Source organism: Manacus candei, unplaced genomic scaffold (assembly GCF_025592945.1).
Source record: "Manacus candei isolate 608988 ecotype Guabito, Panama unplaced genomic scaffold, ASM2559294v1 h1tg000059l, whole genome shotgun sequence".
NCBI lineage: Eukaryota > Metazoa > Chordata > Aves > Passeriformes > Pipridae > Manacus > Manacus candei.
The window spans coordinates 222,816-241,778 of record NW_026138107.1 but is presented as its reverse complement, the minus strand read 5'-3'; the positions used below and the strand labels follow the sequence as shown (position 1 = coordinate 241,778).

Below are 18,963 nucleotides of genomic sequence, written 5' to 3'. Positions count from 1 at the left end.
GCCTTCCCTGCCCTGCTCCCCTCAGCGATCCTGCCTTCCCTTCCCTGCTCCCCTCAGCCATCCCGCTCCCTTCCCTGCTCCCCTCAGCCATCCCGCTCCCTTCCCTGCTCCCCTCAGCGATCCCGCCTTCCCTTCCCTGCTCCCCTCAGCGATCCCGCCTTCCCTTCCCTGCTCCCCTCAGCGATCCTGCCTTCCCTGCCCTGCTCCCCTCAGCCATCCCGCTCCCTTTCCTGCTCCCCTCCAGCGATCCTGCCTTCCCTTCCCTGCTCCCCTCAGCGATCCTGCCTTCCCTGCCCTGCTCCCCTCAGCGATCCCGCCTTCCCTGCCCTGCTCCCCTCAGCGATCCCGCCTTCCCTTCCCTGCTCCCCTCAGCGATCCCGCCTTCTCTTCCCTGCTCCCCTCAGCCATCCCGCTCCCTTCCCTGCTCCCCTCAGCGATCCCGCCTTCCCTTCCCCGTTCCCCTCCAGCGATCCCGCCTTCCCTTCCCTGTTCCCCTCCAGCGATCCCGCCTTCCCTCCCGGCTGCCCTCAGACCACCCGCCTCCCTTCCCGTTTCCCTTCTCTGCTTCCCTCCGCGATCCCGCCTCCCTTCCCTGCTCCTCTCAGAGCTCCCACCTCCCTTTCCGTTTCCCTCAGCGATCCCGCCTCCTTTCTCGCTTCTCTCAGAGTTCCCGCCTTCCCTCCCCTCTCCCTTCAGGGATCTCGCCTCCCCTCGCTCCGCCTCTCGGAGCTCCCGCCTGCCTTTCCCGATTCCCTCAGCGCTCCCGCCTTTCGCCCTTCTCTCCCTGCTCCCTCAGCGCTCCAGCCTTCCGCCCATCCCTTCCCGCCCTCCCGCCCTTTCCTGCTCGGAGCTCCCGCCTTCCCCCCTTCCTTCCCCTGCCGCTCCAATCGAGTTGTCTTGTCCGCGGGCTGAATTTCCTCGCCTTTTGCAAACGTAACTAACGGTGTCAGATAAGTTCTGCAACAGCAGTTGCTTAATGAAGGAAAGAACTTCTGTGTTTCAAGCAGCGCGTAGGATTACATCATCAAATAAATATGCATCAGGCAGGCGGAGACTATGTATTAGGAGGGCGTGTTCATGTATTTTTTACTATATAGAAGTAACTTTTTACGCTTTGGCGGCTTTTGTGGAAACCTCCGCCTTGCACCCCGCGCAAGAATAAACAGTTATGTCCTTTCCAAACCACGTTGTGTGTCTTTAAAGAGCTCCTAGCAAGCGCTCCCGCTCCCCTCGAGAGCTCTCGCCCTTCCCTTCGCGCTCCTCCCTCCTCAGGGGAAGACGCTCCTCCCTCCTCCTGCCGCGCACGCGCCCTTCCCGCCCCGCTCAACGCCCGCCCGAGCGCGCGCAGATTCGAACGGGATCGCCCGCGGGATCAGCTCCCCGCGTCCCGCCGTTCTCCCCGCGTCCCGCCGCTCTCCCCGCGTCCCGCCGCTCCCCTGCTCTCTCTCCGGCCTCCGCGGCGCCCGGAGCGGGGGTGGCACCGGGGGAAGACTCGCGCTGGGTCCCGCGCGTCGTGAGGAGAAACGGGCGCTGCCTCCGCCGCCGCCGTCGCCTGTGACCTCGGTCCCCCCTCAGGGTGTCCTTGATCCTTCCCAGTACAGCGGCTTCCCTCAGGTATGGAGCGTGGTAAAAGCGGCGGGTGTGTCTAATAGCTGATTTAGTAAAGCGCGGCGGTTCGATAGTGTTGTAAGCGAAAAGAGAAGTAAAAGCTTCGTTTCCCTGTGTGAGCCGCCGGAGGGAGCTGTGTGAGCGCTCGGTGCAGGGCCGCGGCGTTAAATGCGAGGGGTTTGTCACGTTTTATAACCTTTTTTTATCGATTATTGCCTGTAATAGGGCTAACAATTCTATTACTATGGACTGTAGTCGATATATAATGCTCTTTTTTGTGCCTCCATACTCTGCTAACACATTTTCTTTTTATTTTTTTTTAAACACACCTTTAAATATTAATCACTGATGTAATCTCTCTGAGAGAGACTTACAGAAGTCCTTTGGATAGAGCAGGTATTTCTTGTTTATTTCAGTAAATTTCCAACTCCTTGATTAGTGGACACTTCAATATAATTCCCGGTTTTATGGAGAGTTGCAGCACTGATAACACACACTGCATTGATCTCCAGAGTTCAGGGAAATTTATAGTCTAATGTCACTCACTTTGTGCTTCGCCTGCTGCCTTCAAAATTCAGTAAGATATAAGGGAATTACAGCATTTACTGCTTCATTGAAGTTCCCTTTCCTTCTTTGGCAGATCGGGGTCCTTCTGAAAACTCTGCTTTTGTGCGTAGTCTTAAATTACTGCCTTTGTTTTTGTTCCCCTTCAGCGTGATGGCGGAGGATATGGCATCCACAATGATGGGAGATCTCTGCTTACACATCAACGCGAAGATTTCAAATATTAAAAAGTCCTTTCAATTAAAAAGATTAGGTAAATGAGATTAACAGTGGGGTTCGGTTTGCACCCCACTTCAAGAAAAACATTGAGGGGCTGTAGAACGGAACGGAGCTGGGGAAGGGTCTGGAGCAGCAGGAGGGGCTGAGGGAGCTGGGGGGGCTCAGCCTGGAGAAAAGGAGGCTCAGGGGAGACCTTCTGGCTCTGCAGCTCCCTGACAGGAGGGGGGAACTGGTGGGGGTTGGGCTCTGCTGCCAGGGAACAAGGGACAGGGAAAGGGGAAGTGGCCTCAGATTGTGCCGGGGGTCTTAGGTTGCATATTGGGAACAATTGCTTCATGGAAAGGGTTGTCCAGCCCTGGCACGGGCTGCTCGGGGCAGCGTTGGAGTCCCCATCCCAGGAGGGAGTTAAAAGCTGTGTGGATATTGCACTTTGGGACATGGATTAGTGGTGGCCTTGGCAGTGCTGGGGAATGTTTGGGCTCTGTGATCTTAGAGGGCTTTTCCAAATGAAATGATTCCATGAGCTCTGTTGGCTGTGTGGAGCACGACAGTTTGACTTGCTGCTTCCCCTGGGTGGGAGGATATGGTGACTGGGGAGTGTAGACTTAGTAGGTAATCACTGCTTGTGGAGGGGAGGGAAATGGGATTTTGGGTTTGTTTGTTTTTTTTTTTGTTGGAGATTTTGCGGCTTAACATTCTCTCTTTGACAGGTGAAGAAAAACGCCTCAAACTTAATGTCCGTAAAATAGGAAAAGACATGATGCTCTTGAATGATCTCCTAGATAAAATGGAAACTGAAGTTAATCAGCAAGAAAAACTGAAGAATTTGCTACAAGTAATATTTTTTGTTGTTGTTCATAAAATACTAAAAGATTCAAAGGAATCTTTGATAAGTGTGTAGTTGGTTTTTTTCCAGATCCTCAGTGATATGTTTGGATGCACGTTCTTAGAAGAGAAACTGGGGCTTGAAACAACCTTACTGATGGCATATTAAGCAGTTCTCCAGCTAATGAACATTAATAATTTTATTTTTCGAGGTTTATACATGGAATCATAGAATCACAGATGGTTTGGGTTGGAAGAAACCTTAAAGCTTATCTTTTTCCAACCCCCTTGCCGTGGGGCAGGGACACGTTCTACTGTCCCAGGTTGCTCCAAGCCCCATCCAAAACCTGGCCTTGGATACCTCCAGGGATCCAGGGGCAGCCACAGCTGCTCTAGGCAACCTGTGCCAGGGCCTCACCACCCTCACAGGGAGGAATTTCTTCCTAATATTTAATCTAAACCTTCCCTCCTTCAGTTGGAGGCCATTAGAAGCATGTCTTTATCACTGACCTTGAGAACATGTTTTTATGATAATAGATACCATGATCTAAAGAGCAGATCAACTTATAAATCTTTCCAATAGCTACAAAAACTGTTTAATTGGAGTATTTATCTATTCTAGTGTGTGTCTGCAGTGCCTTCATGTGCTAAGTCTTTGGGGAATGTAGGTGTGTGCGCTGTGGTATCTCTTCATCACTACCACCATTCCCCTGCCCAGACCTTGCTAGTTGTGTATTGTTAAAGATTTTCATTTGCCTGCTCAAACTTCTCAGGCACTTTGAGGACAAGGGCAGACACCCCTCGCTCTGTTTCTCTGAGCTTTACTACTTTCTTTTGGGAAATGATGGGGTAAAGAGGCAAGATGACAGGGAGAGAGCAAAGGACGCCTCTTAATAAAGCTGAAAATTAACTTAAATTGCCCTAATTTTACATGCTTGACGTCGGTAGGTTCAGATTACTGATGAAGTCTCATGTCAATTTCAGGAGCTCCAGCAGGCTGGTGAGAGAGATCTACATGAAGCACAGCACCTCCTTGAACACATTCCTCCCCACCTGCCTAAGCCAACTCAGAGCTGGTACGTGGTACATGAGCATGGGGGTGTCGGGCTGCTCCTGGCAGTGTCCGGGTGCAGCATTGTGGAGCTCTGCTCCTTTCACTCTGCATTGACTCTGAAATTTTGGGAGCCAAGGTTGTATCTATCGATTCTGGATTTTGCTCTTGTCCAGGCTTGTGCTACCACCCTAAAAAATCCACCAGGTGAAGTCCATAAAATGGCAAGTTGTTCCAGTGGAAGCTTCCAGTGGCAGGTGTGATGCAGTAGAAAGCAAAGGCTTCTATGGATGTAAACACTCCTTGCTTTAAAATCACAAACACACTGATTTTATAACTGTAGTGCCTGTGGATTGAAGGGCGGGTAAATGATCCCAATGCTAGGTCACTAGAACTGAAGTTCACCACTGGCCTTCCAAACATAATTTAAAAAAAATCCTCTAACTTGATCATCTTTCTGAGGGGCTTTGAATTATCATCAGGGGTTTTTTATCCTCCTTTCCCTGCAGCAACCTGCTGGCATTGATTTCAGGTAGCCATGACATCCCCTGCCTTGGAGAGGGCTGTGGTAAGAAGCTGTTCAGAATCAAGTAGCTCAGGTGTGAGAATGGCACACAAGTACGTGAGACAGCAGCTGTTGTTCAGAAGGCTTCTAAGATATTGTAACTCTGACTGAGTTTCTCAGCTCTTTCTCTGGCCTCTTGGATTTGCTTTTTATTTATGAGTGATGTTAGTGTATGCCAGGTGGGGGTTTCTTCCAAAGTCTTAATATCTGGGGATCCCAGGACTTGTTTCTAGCCTTGTACCTTGTCAGAAGGCAGTTTATCAGTCTGTTTGAATTCAGTGCTTCCAATATGTGCCCTCAATATCTCAGCTTTATACCTTGGTCTGGTTCCTGATACCAGACAAGCCTCAGGCTGAAAACATTTCAGGTGTATTTCAGCAAAGCAAAAGGTTAAGTGTGTGGAAATAGGGTTCCAGAAGAGAAAAGTTAGATGTAATTTTAGTTGGCATGTAGCAATATTCTCATTGGTGTAGGTACTGCTTTTATTGAAACTTAGATTAGTCTTAGCTGGTGGACAGATGACTTTTGCAGGAGCTTTTTCTGATTGCAATTCTTTAGACATGAGCCCTCAGTTTGGGAAACAGTCTCTCAAAATGTGTCTAGAACTGTCTTGTTCCTTTTCAATTTAAATGTTACTTTTTGTGTGTATGTGAGAGAATCAAAGTCCTTCAGAAATTACCACTGGGGTTCTGCCTTTTTTGTCATAACCTACTTTCTTAATTTAGGAAACCCTTTGTCCTAAGTTTGTGTCAGCTCCTGGAAGTTGTTTAGATGCAAATGAGGCTTGTTTAGTGATTGTGCCACCTCTGATATCAAAAACATTCTTTTGGGATGTTGATTTCCCTTCCAGTCTTGTCCTGCTTGTGATCAAGAAGTTAATTGTGATATGACTTTAGCTGGTCCTTCCTGTTCTGGACAGAACCACATATGTAAAACCAGCCAAGCTTTTCTGATAATTTTCTACAGACTGTGCTCTGCCAGCTCACAGCTGCTGTTCCGTCACTGTCAGTGTGTTGTTGGTTTCTCCTGGGGAATAACACATTTTATGTTAATGCCATTTGTCAAAGCATGCTTTCTCCTTTTGTCCTCATCTTGTCAGTTCTTGATGTTCACCATGTTGTGCAGTGGAGGGTCAAGGAAGTGCAAGACAGGACATAATTGATCAGAATCCACCATATCACTGCTGATATGTTTTCAGTCCTCTTCTCCAAACCTTCCTCCACTGACCTCCTCCATTTCTGTTCATTTATGTCCCCACGTGTGTGGAGATGGGGGTACTAATGGACTGTTGAGTGACTGTCATGAGATAATGCAGAAAGCAGAGCCAGCACTTGAAGGCTGGTGAGACAGGCCTTGAAATCCCCAGGAGAATGAGAACACCCACGCAGATGAATTGAACGATTCATGGCTTTAGCTATTGTTTCTCTCCTGTGTTCTTGGGGTTTTCTTTTCTTGTTTACCAGAGGAATCTCACTGAAATAAAAACCAACTTCAATGTCTCTCAAAGCCCTTGTATCCCAGGTGTTTACTGAGAGCAGTTTATCACTATGCCAAGGCTGGGTTTTGTAAACAAGCGTCAGTTCTTTCTTCTCATCCTCCAGGTCAGGGTGAACTGTGTCTATACCACGTCAGTGCAGCAGTACAGGGTCAAGGGATTGGGTGGAAACACAAAGCAAAAGCACCTGGGGATGAGGAACCGTGTAGAACCATTGTTGCAGTAGGATGGATGCCAGGAGACTGGAGTGTGGGAGGAATGAAGTTTCAAGATGTGAACTCTCTTCCCTTTGTCCTTGTTTTTATCCTTCCATTCCAAACCCACCTCCAATACCACCCAGAATCCCCCCTACTTCCCTTTCCCTCCTCTTTGTTGACATTCCCTGCTACCTCCAAGGATGCCAGGATTCGTTTTGTTGTTGTTGTTCTGATGTAAACAGATGTTTTTCAGATGTTTACATCGGAGTAGGTTTAGCTGTTGGTGCCTGGGGTTTCAGAGGGGCTCTGGGTTGTGTCAGGCTGCTCCCGTCCCTGTCACTGGCCAGGCCGTTTGAGAGTCCAGCAGGTGGCACTCCCTGTCCTCTCCGTGGCACTTGTCTTTCCTGGGATTGGGACACTGAGCTTGGGGGTGTCACATCAAGTGACACCTCGAATCCCAGCCCCGGGTCAGCCCCGGGGCACTGCTGTGCCCTTCGCTGGCTGTGGGGCCCCACGTCAAAAAAGAATCTCTTATGGGAAGGTCAGATCAAAGTCGAGGATCAGTTTCTTGTGCCAGGTCAGCTCTGTACTGCTTTAGTTAACTTTGTTGCACATCCCAATACTGTCCATATGCTCCAACGGCCAAATGCATCCTCTTTGCTGTCCTCATGCCAAGGAGCCTCTAGGTGGGTGGCTGGGAAATTACTCTGGGTTTGAGGCTCTAAGCTGAGCCTTTAGAGGAAAAAATAATGCTCTAATAACCACTCAGAGCAGGAAATTCTTTGACTTTGGGGATCTTGCAAAAAAAAAAAAAGAAAATATTAAAAAAAATCACAGTCTGCTGGATGTTGTTGAATTTCTTTACTTCAAAAGACTAATGGATGAGTCAGGCTTTCCAAGATTTGAACTTGTTTCAGAGAGCTCTGAAGTATTTCAAATCTGCAGCTCTGTGCTGTGGTTCATCTGATAAAAAGCCAGGCCTGGTGTTCTCTGAAATGTAATGGTACATTGAATTCTGAGCTGCTCTGTGCTGTGTTTGGACTGCTTCCAACTCACCTGCTAGCAGTCTCTGTAGCAGAGAAACCAAGAGCTGTATTGCAGTCACCTGAAGGATGCAGTTTGAAATGGGAGTAGGCTTGCTTTATTTATTTCTGTTTTGCGGAATATCGTTAATTCTGTTCATCCAGCTTAACAGAAGGATTAGGATTTACATCTGTGAGTAAGCAGACTCCATAATGTAATGGAATTCTCCTTACTACTTATCTGCTATTTATACACTTAATATTCATTCATTTCGCAGCATCACTGTGCCAACTGTGAAACACGAAGAACGAACAAAAGTGTCAGAACCTGAACCTGCTAAGAAACCTGCAAAAGAGAAAAGAGTCATTAAAGAAATACCGTTAATAATGGCAGAAGAATTTGAAGCTGTTCCTGTGTAAGTAAGCGTGGTTTTCCTTACACCCTGCCACATCAATTTGGGTGGCAAACACAGGTTTGGGAAAGTGACCTCTTGCAGAACTGGGACTGACAGAAATGGTTTGAAACTTTAAATACTCCACAGGGTGAAACATCATGATAATAGCTCCAAATAGTTGAAATGCAGCACTGGCAAGCCTGAAAATGAAATTAAGAGTCTTCCCTTTTATTGGGAAGATCAGAACTAATCAGTTAAAATCCAAACTTCTTATTGCAAAAGTCACTGTAATTGTATGAGCAGAAATTTATTAGCTAACAGGTGAATTCTCTTCTTGTCTTGAGAACTTACAGAAAAAAAAAAGAGCCATGATCTCATAAGATGAAAGGTTTGTTTACAGCTAGAAGGAAAAATAATCATAAATGCTGGTTTTATTTGATCCAGTTATTGGTTTCTGGAACTTCAATTCTTGATTTATCAATCTGTTTTCAGATAGCAAAGGAAATCAAACTTGTTTCAAGGAGAAAACGCTTTGCACTGAAATTCCCAAATTTCTTCAATAGAAAGCTGTGGGTATTTTTCCCTAACATTGGGACCTGATTAATGGATATCCTTGTCTGAAGTCTGTCATATAGGAATAACTTTTTTTAAATGGCTTTTTTGGGGCAAGGATAAATATTTCTGAAAAAAAGGAGAAATTTCTCTAAGGCTTAACTGTTATTGAGGCTCTAGATTCAGTGTGTTCCCTGACAATACCCGTTTCAATATGAAATATGTTTTTGAGTCTGTATTTTGCTTGAGGCTTTCCAGTAATTTTTCCTGCAGCTTTCAAAATTTTCTGGTGAGTCCTGTCCATTTTCTTTCTTATCCTGAATGTTGAGCTAATGATAAAGGACTTCTGGTTATCTCTTAAAAGAGCATGCAGCTGGTACTTTTTATTCTGCAGATCACCTCTAGTATTTTTTGTATTTACTCCCTTAGGTAGATCTCTCCTGATAAAATTATTGGAGCGTAAAGCCGGGGCATGGGAGTCTTTGGTGTTTATATCTGCTCTGGCAAGAGAAGTAGACACAGACCATTCCAAGTAGATATTATTTAACAGTTAAAGCTGTGGTCTTCCACATCACAGGACAGGTAGTTGTGGCGCTTGGGGGACGTGGGTTAGTGATGGCCTTGGCAGTGCTGGGGAAAGGGTTGGACTTGATGTTCTCAGAGGGCTTTTCCAGCCTACAGGATTCTGTGATCATCCTTGAAAATAGAAGGTTTTCCTCTGCTGTTCACGGACACAGAGGATGGGGACAGAGGCCAGATGGATCCTTTTCCTGCTCATTGCAGGCTTATAGAGAGGTTACATCTTAGACTGTGCTGGTGGAGCTCTAGGAATAATTTTATTCAGCTGGGAAAAGCATGTTTGTTCTGTGGAGGAAGATTTACATGAATTTACATAGATCTATTAATCTACCACTATTACTGTTGCCTGGCAATGTTGTAGTACAAGAATGAGGGAGTACTTGTGATTTCACATACTGTTTGATCAAATCTAAGCAGCAAATATTTGTGACCCAAATTTTCTTGCACCAAACATATTCCCTTGGATGAACAAGGGTTGGGTTCGCATCCCAGTTCTCCAGGTCAGCACTGGTTCTGACCTAGGATCACAGTTGGACTCGATGATCTTAAAGGTTCCTTCCAACCCAAACAATTGTGTGATTCTGTTCTGTGGTCAGAGACTTGCAAATTATATTACCCTTCAAATCTGTTCCAGAAAGGCATTTTTTTGAGGAAGAGAAAGGAAATTTCTTGGTATCTGTCTCAGTTAACATTGAGTTCAAGGCAAAGGAAGAATCTTTCTTTATTCTGTGTCTGAAATTCTTGCTGCTTTCTAAAATGCTTACCGCTTAAAATATTTTAGCATCTGCACATTCATTATAACTCTCGAGTTTCAGAAGATGGTAACTTGAGGGAATATGTTTCTCTTAGCCTAAGCATTTTTTTAGGGAGCAGGTGGTGGCCATTAAGAGGTTTATCTCTTTTAGTGTGGAATATATGTGATACACTGATGCTCTTCTCTGAGGAGGACATCACTGTGCTTTGGTTTTCATACCTATGGAAAAAAATGCTTCGAAAAAGAAATTGGGTCACTTGTTTTGTTGTTTTTTTTTTAAAGGAAGATTTCTGAGTTTTGCTGGTTTTGGAATAGTGATGCAGATTTTAAAGTTCTTTTAAATCTAAATTAAATGGCTGGATTTGGAACTTCTCAACTTTGTATTTTTATGTTAGTGTATGTATGGACTGAAATAAATGTCAGCATTTACAGGTTTTCCAGCCATGGTTGGGTAGAAACATGAGAGGGCCATGAAACAGCTGGAGTTTTTATGATCCTTAGTTATGCACAGAATAAAAATTCCGCTTGGTTTTGACAGAGTTTAATTTCAGACTAAAGCATCCTGGATGCCCGAGGGCCTTCTCAGAGCCCTTGTTTCTTAGGTTTAGGCAACCCAATCCTGCTTGTCCGTTTCAGCCTCAGGATGGGTTGAGGTGCTCCCTTGGCTTTATTGAGTGTGTTCACTGAGCGTCTATTGATAGTGGGAGCACAGGAATTTAGATTCAAGTATTTTATACCTCTGGGCTTAGCCTTCATAACTCTGCACGTTCCCCTGTGCCTAAGGGAGGCAGACAGAGCAATAAATAGCAGTTAATGCATACAGGCAAAGCCTTCCTGTGGTCGTAGGATGTGTTGTTTTTGCTGTGGCTGCATCTCAGGGGTGGCAGTGCTGCTTTTATTTCTGTGCAAAGTAGATCGTTTTTATAATTACAAAGCGGCTGCACATCCAACTTTGGATTAATCGAAGAAGTATCAATAAAGTTGAAAGCTGGCTGTGAGTAACTTCGTGGCAACTAAGTTTCAAACTCAGTCTGAACTAAGAGCAGTTACTTTGAATTCGGGAGGTTTTACACACCTCCTTTGGACCTGGCAGCGGGGACTGACTGTTATTGAAATCTACAGCAAACACTTACTTTTAGTTGGCAGTGGTAAAACAAAAATCCTGCCCACATTCTGGTTTGGAATATTGAACTTGTAGTTGATTAGCCACTTCCGCTTTAAATTCTCTGTATGTTTTCCAAAGACCTTTGGTTTGCTGTAGCAACTGAATGATGGTCACAGGATAATTCAGGTTGGCCTGGCTCTTACTGCCATGTTTTCTGGGGGGTCGTGTTGTTATTTTGGTTTCAGATTTCATTTTTATATAATGGCTTCTCAGTTTGCAGCACTGTTCCTTTTCCTTAAAGGCATGCCTTTACATCTATAAATACTGAATAGCCTTACTTGCAAATTATCCCAGTGTTCTAGTTTTTCCACATCACTTTGGTTTTATCTTCTGTGCTTCCTGTACCTCTAGGCTGTTATCAACAGATCTTATTCTTCTAGTACTGGTTTTATGAAATGCTCTGAAAGTTCAAAAGTGGACCTTACTGGTGCAGAACGGTGCCTGCACAGCTCAGTAGGCTGCACAATGAAATATAGAAGACAACACAAAACTGGTAGTTCTTCAAAAAAACCCACCAAATAAAAGAATGTGAGATCAAACGCAGGTTATTTGTGGTGATGGTATGAACCAAGCTGTGCTCTTAGGCAAACAGATTTCATTTCATGCCATGTTTTCTGTGAAGTCACTTGATTTTTCCGTGTTTGTAGTTTAAGTGGCATGCTATAAAAGCAACTTTTATTCCATTTTGAAAGACTTTTTACAGCTTAAACACTGGATATATTTTACTTCATTTAGATTTCTAGTATTTCGTTTTTCTGGTTTAGAATTTGTCGTGGCTTTTTTACCTTCAAGACTGTTAAACAATCAAGAAAATGAACAGAATTAACTACTACATTTATTCATTAACACAAAGCGGAGGAAACTGCCTCTGACTAGGAATGGCTTGTTCAGTTAAGGCTGACGAAAGAGAAAAATAAACAAGGAACTTTGCGACTTTCCGGTTACTGATTTTTATTTTTATTTCTATTTGTAGGTATCTGAAAGGTCGTTTAGCGTATGATCAGATTAATGCAGTTGTTCAAGAGATTAACAAGGCTGTCGTGGAGAAGTACAAGATCAAGCATCGGCCTTTGAAATCTATGTGTTTTGCAGTCAGAAATCTCTACAACAGGTTCATAGAAGAAGAAACTAAAGATACTAAAGGTATTTCTTTTTTTTTTTTCCCCTTTTTTAGTACCTAATTCGTAACACTTGGACGTTGCAGCACAAGTATAATAATACTGGACTTTTTTTCCAGTATTTGTGACTGAAGAGTTATCCCACAACTGATTTGGTCACTTTTTGTATGTTTTCACTGAAAACACGTCATTTCCATGGCGTGTCGTGGCAGAAACTTTGAGTGCACAAAGATTTAAGTTTGGAATCACTACAAGTTCTGGAAACTCCCAGTTTGATAAACGAAACATATAAACTGTGTTTTCAGTTTTTAAGCTAGAATGGACATAAACTATTGAAAATTTGTTCTGAAGCTGGGAAGTCTGACTAATCAGTTGTCCTGCAGTGGCTTTGTGGGAGAGACAGGTCCATCTGACAATCTTAAGAAGTTTTCTTCTCTTAAAAGCATAGAGGGAGTGAAAATCAGCCAAAATACCTTTCCCTCAATTGAAAAGAAAGTTTTGCTTGCAGGTTAGTTTTTCCAAAAAATATGTGGCACGGTAAATCTCTGATATTAAAATCCCCTTTTTGACATTCCTTTCCTTCTGAGAACAAGTATGTAATTATTCCTGGAGAGGTGTACTGCACATGTCAAGCTTGACCATGTCCTTAGAATGCCCTCATGCTTCCAATTTCAGACATAAAGAGTGGAGCAAACTCTGTTCTGTCTCACAGAAAAAGAACTTTCTCTGACAACACCTTGGCACCCACCTCCCTGTTTTTGGCCTGGACAGAATGTAAGAACATTCTGCCCTGAGCACTCACTGTGTACTCAGGAGGCACTTTATGACAAACTGCAACTTGTTCTTGCTTTAGTTTTGTTGCTGTTCAAGACTCTCAGTGTTACAGTACGGTGATTACATCACTCACTTCTGGATTCTAAATGCAGCTTTTCTGTAGGGAAGGACTGTGATCTGATGGACCTGCCTGTCACTTTATTTTGAGACCTATAGGATAAGCATAGGATCATGGATTAGTTTGAGTTGGAAGGGACCTTCAAGATTGTCTCATTCCACCCCCCTGCCATGGGCAGGGACACCTTCCACTATCCCAGGTTGCTCCAAACCACGTCCAACCTGATCTTGGACACTTCCAAGGATCCAGGGGCAGCCACAGCTTCTCTGGGAAACCTGTCTCAGGGCCTCACCACCCTCACAGACAGCAATTCCTTCCCCATATTCCATCTAACCCTGCCCTCTGGCAGTGGGAAGCCATTCCCCCTTGTCCTGTCCCTCCATCCCTTGTCCAAAGTTGTTAGCTTGTCCTCCAGCTCTCCTGGAGCCCCTTTAGGCACTGGAAGGGGCTCTCAGGTCTCCCTGGAGCCTTCTCTTCTCCAGGTGAACCCCCCCAGCTCTCCCAACCTGGCTCCAGAGCAGAGGGGCTCCAGCCCTCGGAGCATTTCCATGGCCTCCTCTGGACTCTCTCCAGCAGCTCTGTATCTTTCTTACATTGGGGTCCCAATGGGCTGGACACAGGACCCCAGGTGGGGTCTCACGTGTCATACAGAGGTCAGTGTTTAAAGGACTTTATTGAAATCATACTAAACACGTGCAGCTGGATAACTTCATGTGACTAGCTTCTGATTTGGGCTCCAATGGTTTGGTTTCTCTAGACATGTTTTGCCTCAGTCTAACAATAGCTTATATTAATCTGGGATTTCTTAAAATACTTGCTTCATCACTCTTAATTTACAGCATTTTTTTCGTTTAACTGTTTCTGTCCTTAGACCTATAGTAAGGAGTTTGAGCCCATGGTTACTAGGACAGGCTAAACACTAGGAAGGCCCTCCCAGGCCTGAGATGCTGCTCCATGATCCACAGGAGCATTGACAGCAGTGAAGAAACCTTTCTAGCAACTTGACAAAGCTACAGGTAGTCAGAGAGAAATTTCTGCCAGAAATTTGAGGGTTTTAAATCTGAAAGATTGAGGTATTTCATTTCTTCAAGCACCCGAGAGACAGCCTTATTTTTTTGTTTGTGTTAGGAAGTTGGACATTCAGCATCTGATAGAATATGTGTGTTTGTGTGGTAGGTTGTTTTGTTTAGGGTTTTTTTTTTTTGTGACTAATCATCCAGAAAGTCTAGAGAAAAGGTCTGGCAGGCTGTCAGGCAGTTCTTATCTGGCCAGCACAAAATGATTAAATGTCTTTATCCATTGCATTTTTCAGGATGAGTTGTGCATTCATTGATTTGTTTGCTTAAATCTCTACTGTGAGTGACCCTCTACTTAGAATTCCCAGAGTTTCCCATCCTGGGCTGATTGCCAGCTGACCTGTTCTCTGATTTCAAGATGAGAAAAGATGCTGCCTGATTTGTCAGGGTAAATTCCAGCCAGTAAGGTGATTCAGGGAGTTTAGCTGGTTGTTTAGTGCATGGACCAAACCACCACCCTTCATCCAGCTCTGGCTTCTTCATAAAAAAGATCCTGCTATGCTGAATGTTACAGCCCTGAATTCTGGGCAAATATAAGAAGAAATCTTGCTGAAATTCAGGACATTCTGGTGTTCCCCTGATGTAACAGACTAACCAGTATGCAGGTTATCCCTGGGCTCCTAACACTTTGGGTTTAATGCCCTATTACCAGAACTTGTAAATGGTCTCTATCCAATGGTACTTGTATTTTAAGCAGTTATGCAGGTTTTCTTCTTTTCCTGGTAAACAAACTTCACACTTCTTATCTGTATGGGAATTCAGTGGTGTTACAAGCTCAGAGATTACAGCATAGTTTCCTGTTTGGGAGAGATCTAGATTTGGACAGTTATTGTCTCTGAAAGATTCTACTTTCTATTAGACATGTGTCACCAACTCTCAAAGTGGACCAGTCTGTGTGAAAACACTACCTGTTATTCTTCTGCTCTGGCTAAAGAATATTTTGGGGAACATTATGCTTATAAATACTCTGGGACCTTAGTCCTTTACTGGCAGCTTCAGCTTTCCAGCTTGGATCAGCTATATTCTCTTCAGTTAAACTGGAAGGACCTTCTAATAACTTTAATGGAGCACCTCTTCTTTCTTTGTCTTAGATGTCACTGCCTCTGCCTTAAAGGATAAATTGAGGAGGGAGAATGCTATCTTATTTTTCCAAGCTGAAACGCCCCACTCCTGTGTCTTCCTTCTCATTAAACTTGGAGTCGCTTCCTTCTACCTCCCCTCCTTGAAGATAATTGGACATTTCCTTCTTATACCTCAATTAGCACATCCCTGGTTTCAGATTGCTTTTCTTTCTTACAGTTTTGTGGAGATACATGGTTAAAACCTTGTGCCATGTTACAGGAAGCATTAAATATACAGTCTTTTTACTAGGTCTATAATTATCTCCTGTCTGAGCGGTGGAAAAAGACTGAGTATGAAATCACAGCCATGGAATATAGCTACGGAGTGCTTAAAACTGTGGAGTCATTCAGGCTGGAACAGGCCTCTAAAAGATCACAAATTCCAACCACCATCCCAGCACCATGCTCACCACTAAAACATGTCCTCAGGTGCCACATCCTCACAATTTTTGAACACTTCCAGGGATGGTGACTCCACCACTGCCCTGGGCAACCTGAATTGTAATGAGAATTTCCTTATGGAATTAGTTAATCAGCTACAAGAAGGCATGAGCTGCCAGCTCTGTCTGATGCAGGACCCTCCTGTGCCATTTTCTTAGAGGCTGCAGGGAGGATGCTGTTCCTGTGGTTAGTCTTTTTCTTGCATTTCCTTAAGTAATGAAAAACTACTCTTTTCCAAATCGGATGGAGGTCAAAGGAATGGTGGGCTGCATGGCTCTGATGTATGCAGGGCTCTGTCCTCCTTTTTGCAAAGAGCCAATTCCAGAACTTGAGTTCCTGCCGGGAGACAGAGCTCACTGAGTGGGGCCTGAGGATGATGCAGGGTGTCTGAACTTTGTGGGAAGGCTGGTAATTCTCTTTCTGATGACAAATTTATAAAGTAGAACAAAGTTCCTGAGATAGTGTGAGGCCTCCCTACTGCTGATGGTAGCTTTTCCGTCAGTGTGTGGAATTGTTAGGAAAAGGTGGCGTTCTCAACTTGTGAAACCTTAAAAGTGTATCCTGTCCTTTCTCTGGCAAAATCATTATTTGTTTTCCAGGTGAATTTTTTATCGTGGAGGCTGATATCAAGGCGTTCACCCAGCTGAAGCTGGACAAGCGCTTCCACAGCATCCTGAGCATCCTGAGGCACTGCCACAGAGTGAGAGAAGTTCGCGGCTCAAACCTGGTCCGCTACATCATCTGCTAACGAGCTTCCCATGGGCCCAAGAGAGAGACATTCTGCCTGTGTGCACTCCTTTCCAGCTCTCTTATTTCCTGAAAGGCAGGAATGAGGAAAGAGAGGCAGTATCAAACAGCCTTGAGGTTGTTTGAGTTTTGTTTTGAAAAGCTGAGGGGAACTACTCTCTTTTGGTAAGTTACAAATTCAAACCAGAAAGGCAACTGGTTACAGGTAACTTTAATCGCATTTTCATGTCAGCACATGAAAGTTAAATGCTCTGCATGTTAATAATTTTTGTGTTTATGAGTTGGAGATTGTATTAAAGACTCTGGGGTTACTCGAAGGAAGCATTTGTGGTTTTTTTTCTTAATGCCTCTAACCAATTTCCAGATTTCCTTTTTTTAATATTTCTTCTTCTTATTCTAACTGTATGTTTTGGAGTTTTCTGCGTCAGCAGGTTGACTTTTCTTCCTGTGCCATTTACTTTGTGATTATGTAGGTTTAACTTTGAAAGTTGTAGGGAAGAAGCAAGAAGAGCCTCGGCCAGGCCCAGAGGAACCACCTCCAAGCAAAAAGTGAGCACTTTGTAAGGAGAGGTCCCACATGTGGAACAGTTATGGCAGCCTTGAAAAGGAACTTGGTGGGCAAACAAGACTGAGAGACAGGTGTCTAATGTTTTAATTAGTAGTATAATTGGGGAAGATGATCAAGGCCATGTTGGACGGGGCTCGGAGCAACCTGGTCTAGTGGAAAATGTTCCTGTCCATGGCAGGGGGTGAAATGAGATGGGCTTTAAGGTCCCTTCCAACCCAGGCCATTCTGGGATTCTGTGAGACCTATTCTTAATGATTAAAACTTGCTGTTCTCAAAACATTTGATTCCTTGCTGAAACAAGATGCAGTTATATGATGGTGTTCACCCAATGGGTGGTTGCCGCTGACAGTGGTTTTTTATACTTAGGTGGAGGCTGGGATCCTTGGGATTGCCTTTTCCTTCTGTTGGATATTAAAAACCAAAACCTTATAGTATACAACATAACCTTGGTTTTGCCTATTCATGATAAAGTCACGAGAGTTTCATCAAAAGTTTTTTTTCTGTTCAGGTATCACTGAACAGTTTTTTCTTTTTTTAATTTTTTGTTTTCCTAGTACTTGTTTTGGTGTGGGTAAACTTGAACAGTTTTTTTTCTTTTTTTTTAATTTTTATTTTCCTAGTACTTGTTTTGGTCTGGGTAATCTCAATTTCTACATGACCTTTTTTTTTTACCTCCTTATGTTTTGTTGCGGGGATTGCAGTTTGTGCTTGACTAGGTGTTGGTTAACAGCTTTCAGTCTGTTACTGTGGAGTTTTTAATTTTCTAAACTATTTTCCCTCAGGCATATTCTCGCAAATGCGCTCGTTATTTTTAATTCCCTACCCTAACAGTACGTTTTCTTTTTGTTTTACTTCTCCCAAGGAAGTCTGGACTGTGGTCACTTACTGTGCCTTTTCACCTTTCTTCCTCCAAAAGTTCGTGCTGACTTGCGAGCTGGGAAAGAGCCATTCCCAGCCATCCCAGGGGCTCAGTGAGCTCCTGTCTCCTCTCTTGAAATGAATTTTTTGGTGTTCCCAAAGCGTTTGGGGGAGAAAACATTCTCTTCCGGGAGTTGCCTCAAAATAGGGCTGTTTTCTGCTGTATGTTTACTTACTTCTCTCTGGCCAGTGCTCCCCGTGTCGTTCACCATCAGGCAGTGGGCGATGGCACTGGGTGCCTGTAGGTGTTTGGGGCAGCTCTGCCAACCATCATCTTTGCTGCTATTTCGGCTTCTGGAAATGAGATAGAACTGATGCAACACAAGAAAGGGATTGTCTTCCCACAGCCTTAATCTACTCTCCTTGAGGCACAACTCAGTTCATGATTTCACCCCTGTTGCTCTCCACCCCCTGGACAGCAGGAGCTGTGAAGAACAGGAGGAGTGGTTGATGAATATGTATCTAGTGAGCAAGGTTACCTCCTGGCCTGGTCTAGATGAAACAGGGAACCCAATGCCAGCAATAATTTGATGTGGTAAATGCCTTGGGCAGAGATGAAAGAAGTGTCTGTTAAGTTTGGCCTTGGTGGTCAGAAATCAAACTGACTCCTGTTGCCTTGTGTGGAGGTCAGAGAGTGGGGGAGATGCTGTTTGACAGTGAGAAAGCAACGTTGCACAAGCCTGGCAGCAGCAGGACTGATGAGCCACCGGACTGTGCTGCTCGGGAGAGGCCTCACACATCCCAGGGGAGCTGGGTTTTGTGCCTGTCAGAGACCCACGCCTCTGCAAAACTGAGCCAAAGCCAAGCTGCTTTTTTAAAATGCTCTTTGTTCCTGTTGCTTTGCTGGTTTGTTGGTTAAAAATTAAAACAAAAAGAAAAAGGCATTTTTTTGTTCTCCTTAATTCTTTTGAAGAGGCACTAATGGAAATAATTATCTGTTGAAATCAATGCTCAGAGCGCTGGCACCCCTGAGTATTTAGCGCTGCTGTTGTTTCAGGAGGCAGTGATTTCCATCTGTGAGAGCACATGTTCCCTTTCATAGTAGCCATGAGGAGGAAGAGAAAAGGAGAATTTCCTGTCATTCACGGGTC

General features: G+C 44.4%; 1 protein-coding gene across 2 annotated transcripts; it reads left to right on the top strand.

Annotated features, from left to right (window-relative positions):
- The first annotated feature begins 1,604 nt into the window (after window positions 1-1,604).
- Window positions 1,605-16,713, top strand: SKA1 (spindle and kinetochore associated complex subunit 1). Of its 2 annotated transcripts, none has more exons than XM_051803763.1 (7): window positions 1,605-1,614; window positions 2,322-2,425; window positions 3,102-3,226; window positions 4,201-4,292; window positions 7,825-7,962; window positions 11,965-12,134; window positions 16,239-16,713. In XM_051803763.1, exons 2-7 carry the CDS (start codon window positions 2,326-2,328, stop codon window positions 16,385-16,387), a joined length of 774 nt encoding a protein of 257 aa, XP_051659723.1. In that variant the 5' UTR covers window positions 1,605-1,614; window positions 2,322-2,325; the 3' UTR covers window positions 16,388-16,713. The 2 variants fall into 2 exon arrangements, with proteins under 2 accessions (XP_051659723.1, XP_051659722.1); XM_051803762.1 differs by lacking the exon at window positions 1,605-1,614 and adding an exon at window positions 1,663-1,785.
- The last annotated feature ends 2,250 nt before the right edge of the window (window positions 16,714-18,963 follow it).

Coding starts and splice junctions, on each gene's coding strand:
- SKA1 (XM_051803763.1), top strand. CDS start 2,326: ATGGCGGAGGATATGGCATCCACAATGATGGGAGATCTCTGCTTACAC. Junction 3,227..4,200: donor AACTGAAGAATTTGCTACAA/GTAATATTTTTT, acceptor TGTCAATTTCAG/GAGCTCCAGCAGGCTGGTGA. Junction 7,963..11,964: donor GAATTTGAAGCTGTTCCTGT/GTAAGTAAGCGT, acceptor TTCTATTTGTAG/GTATCTGAAAGGTCGTTTAG.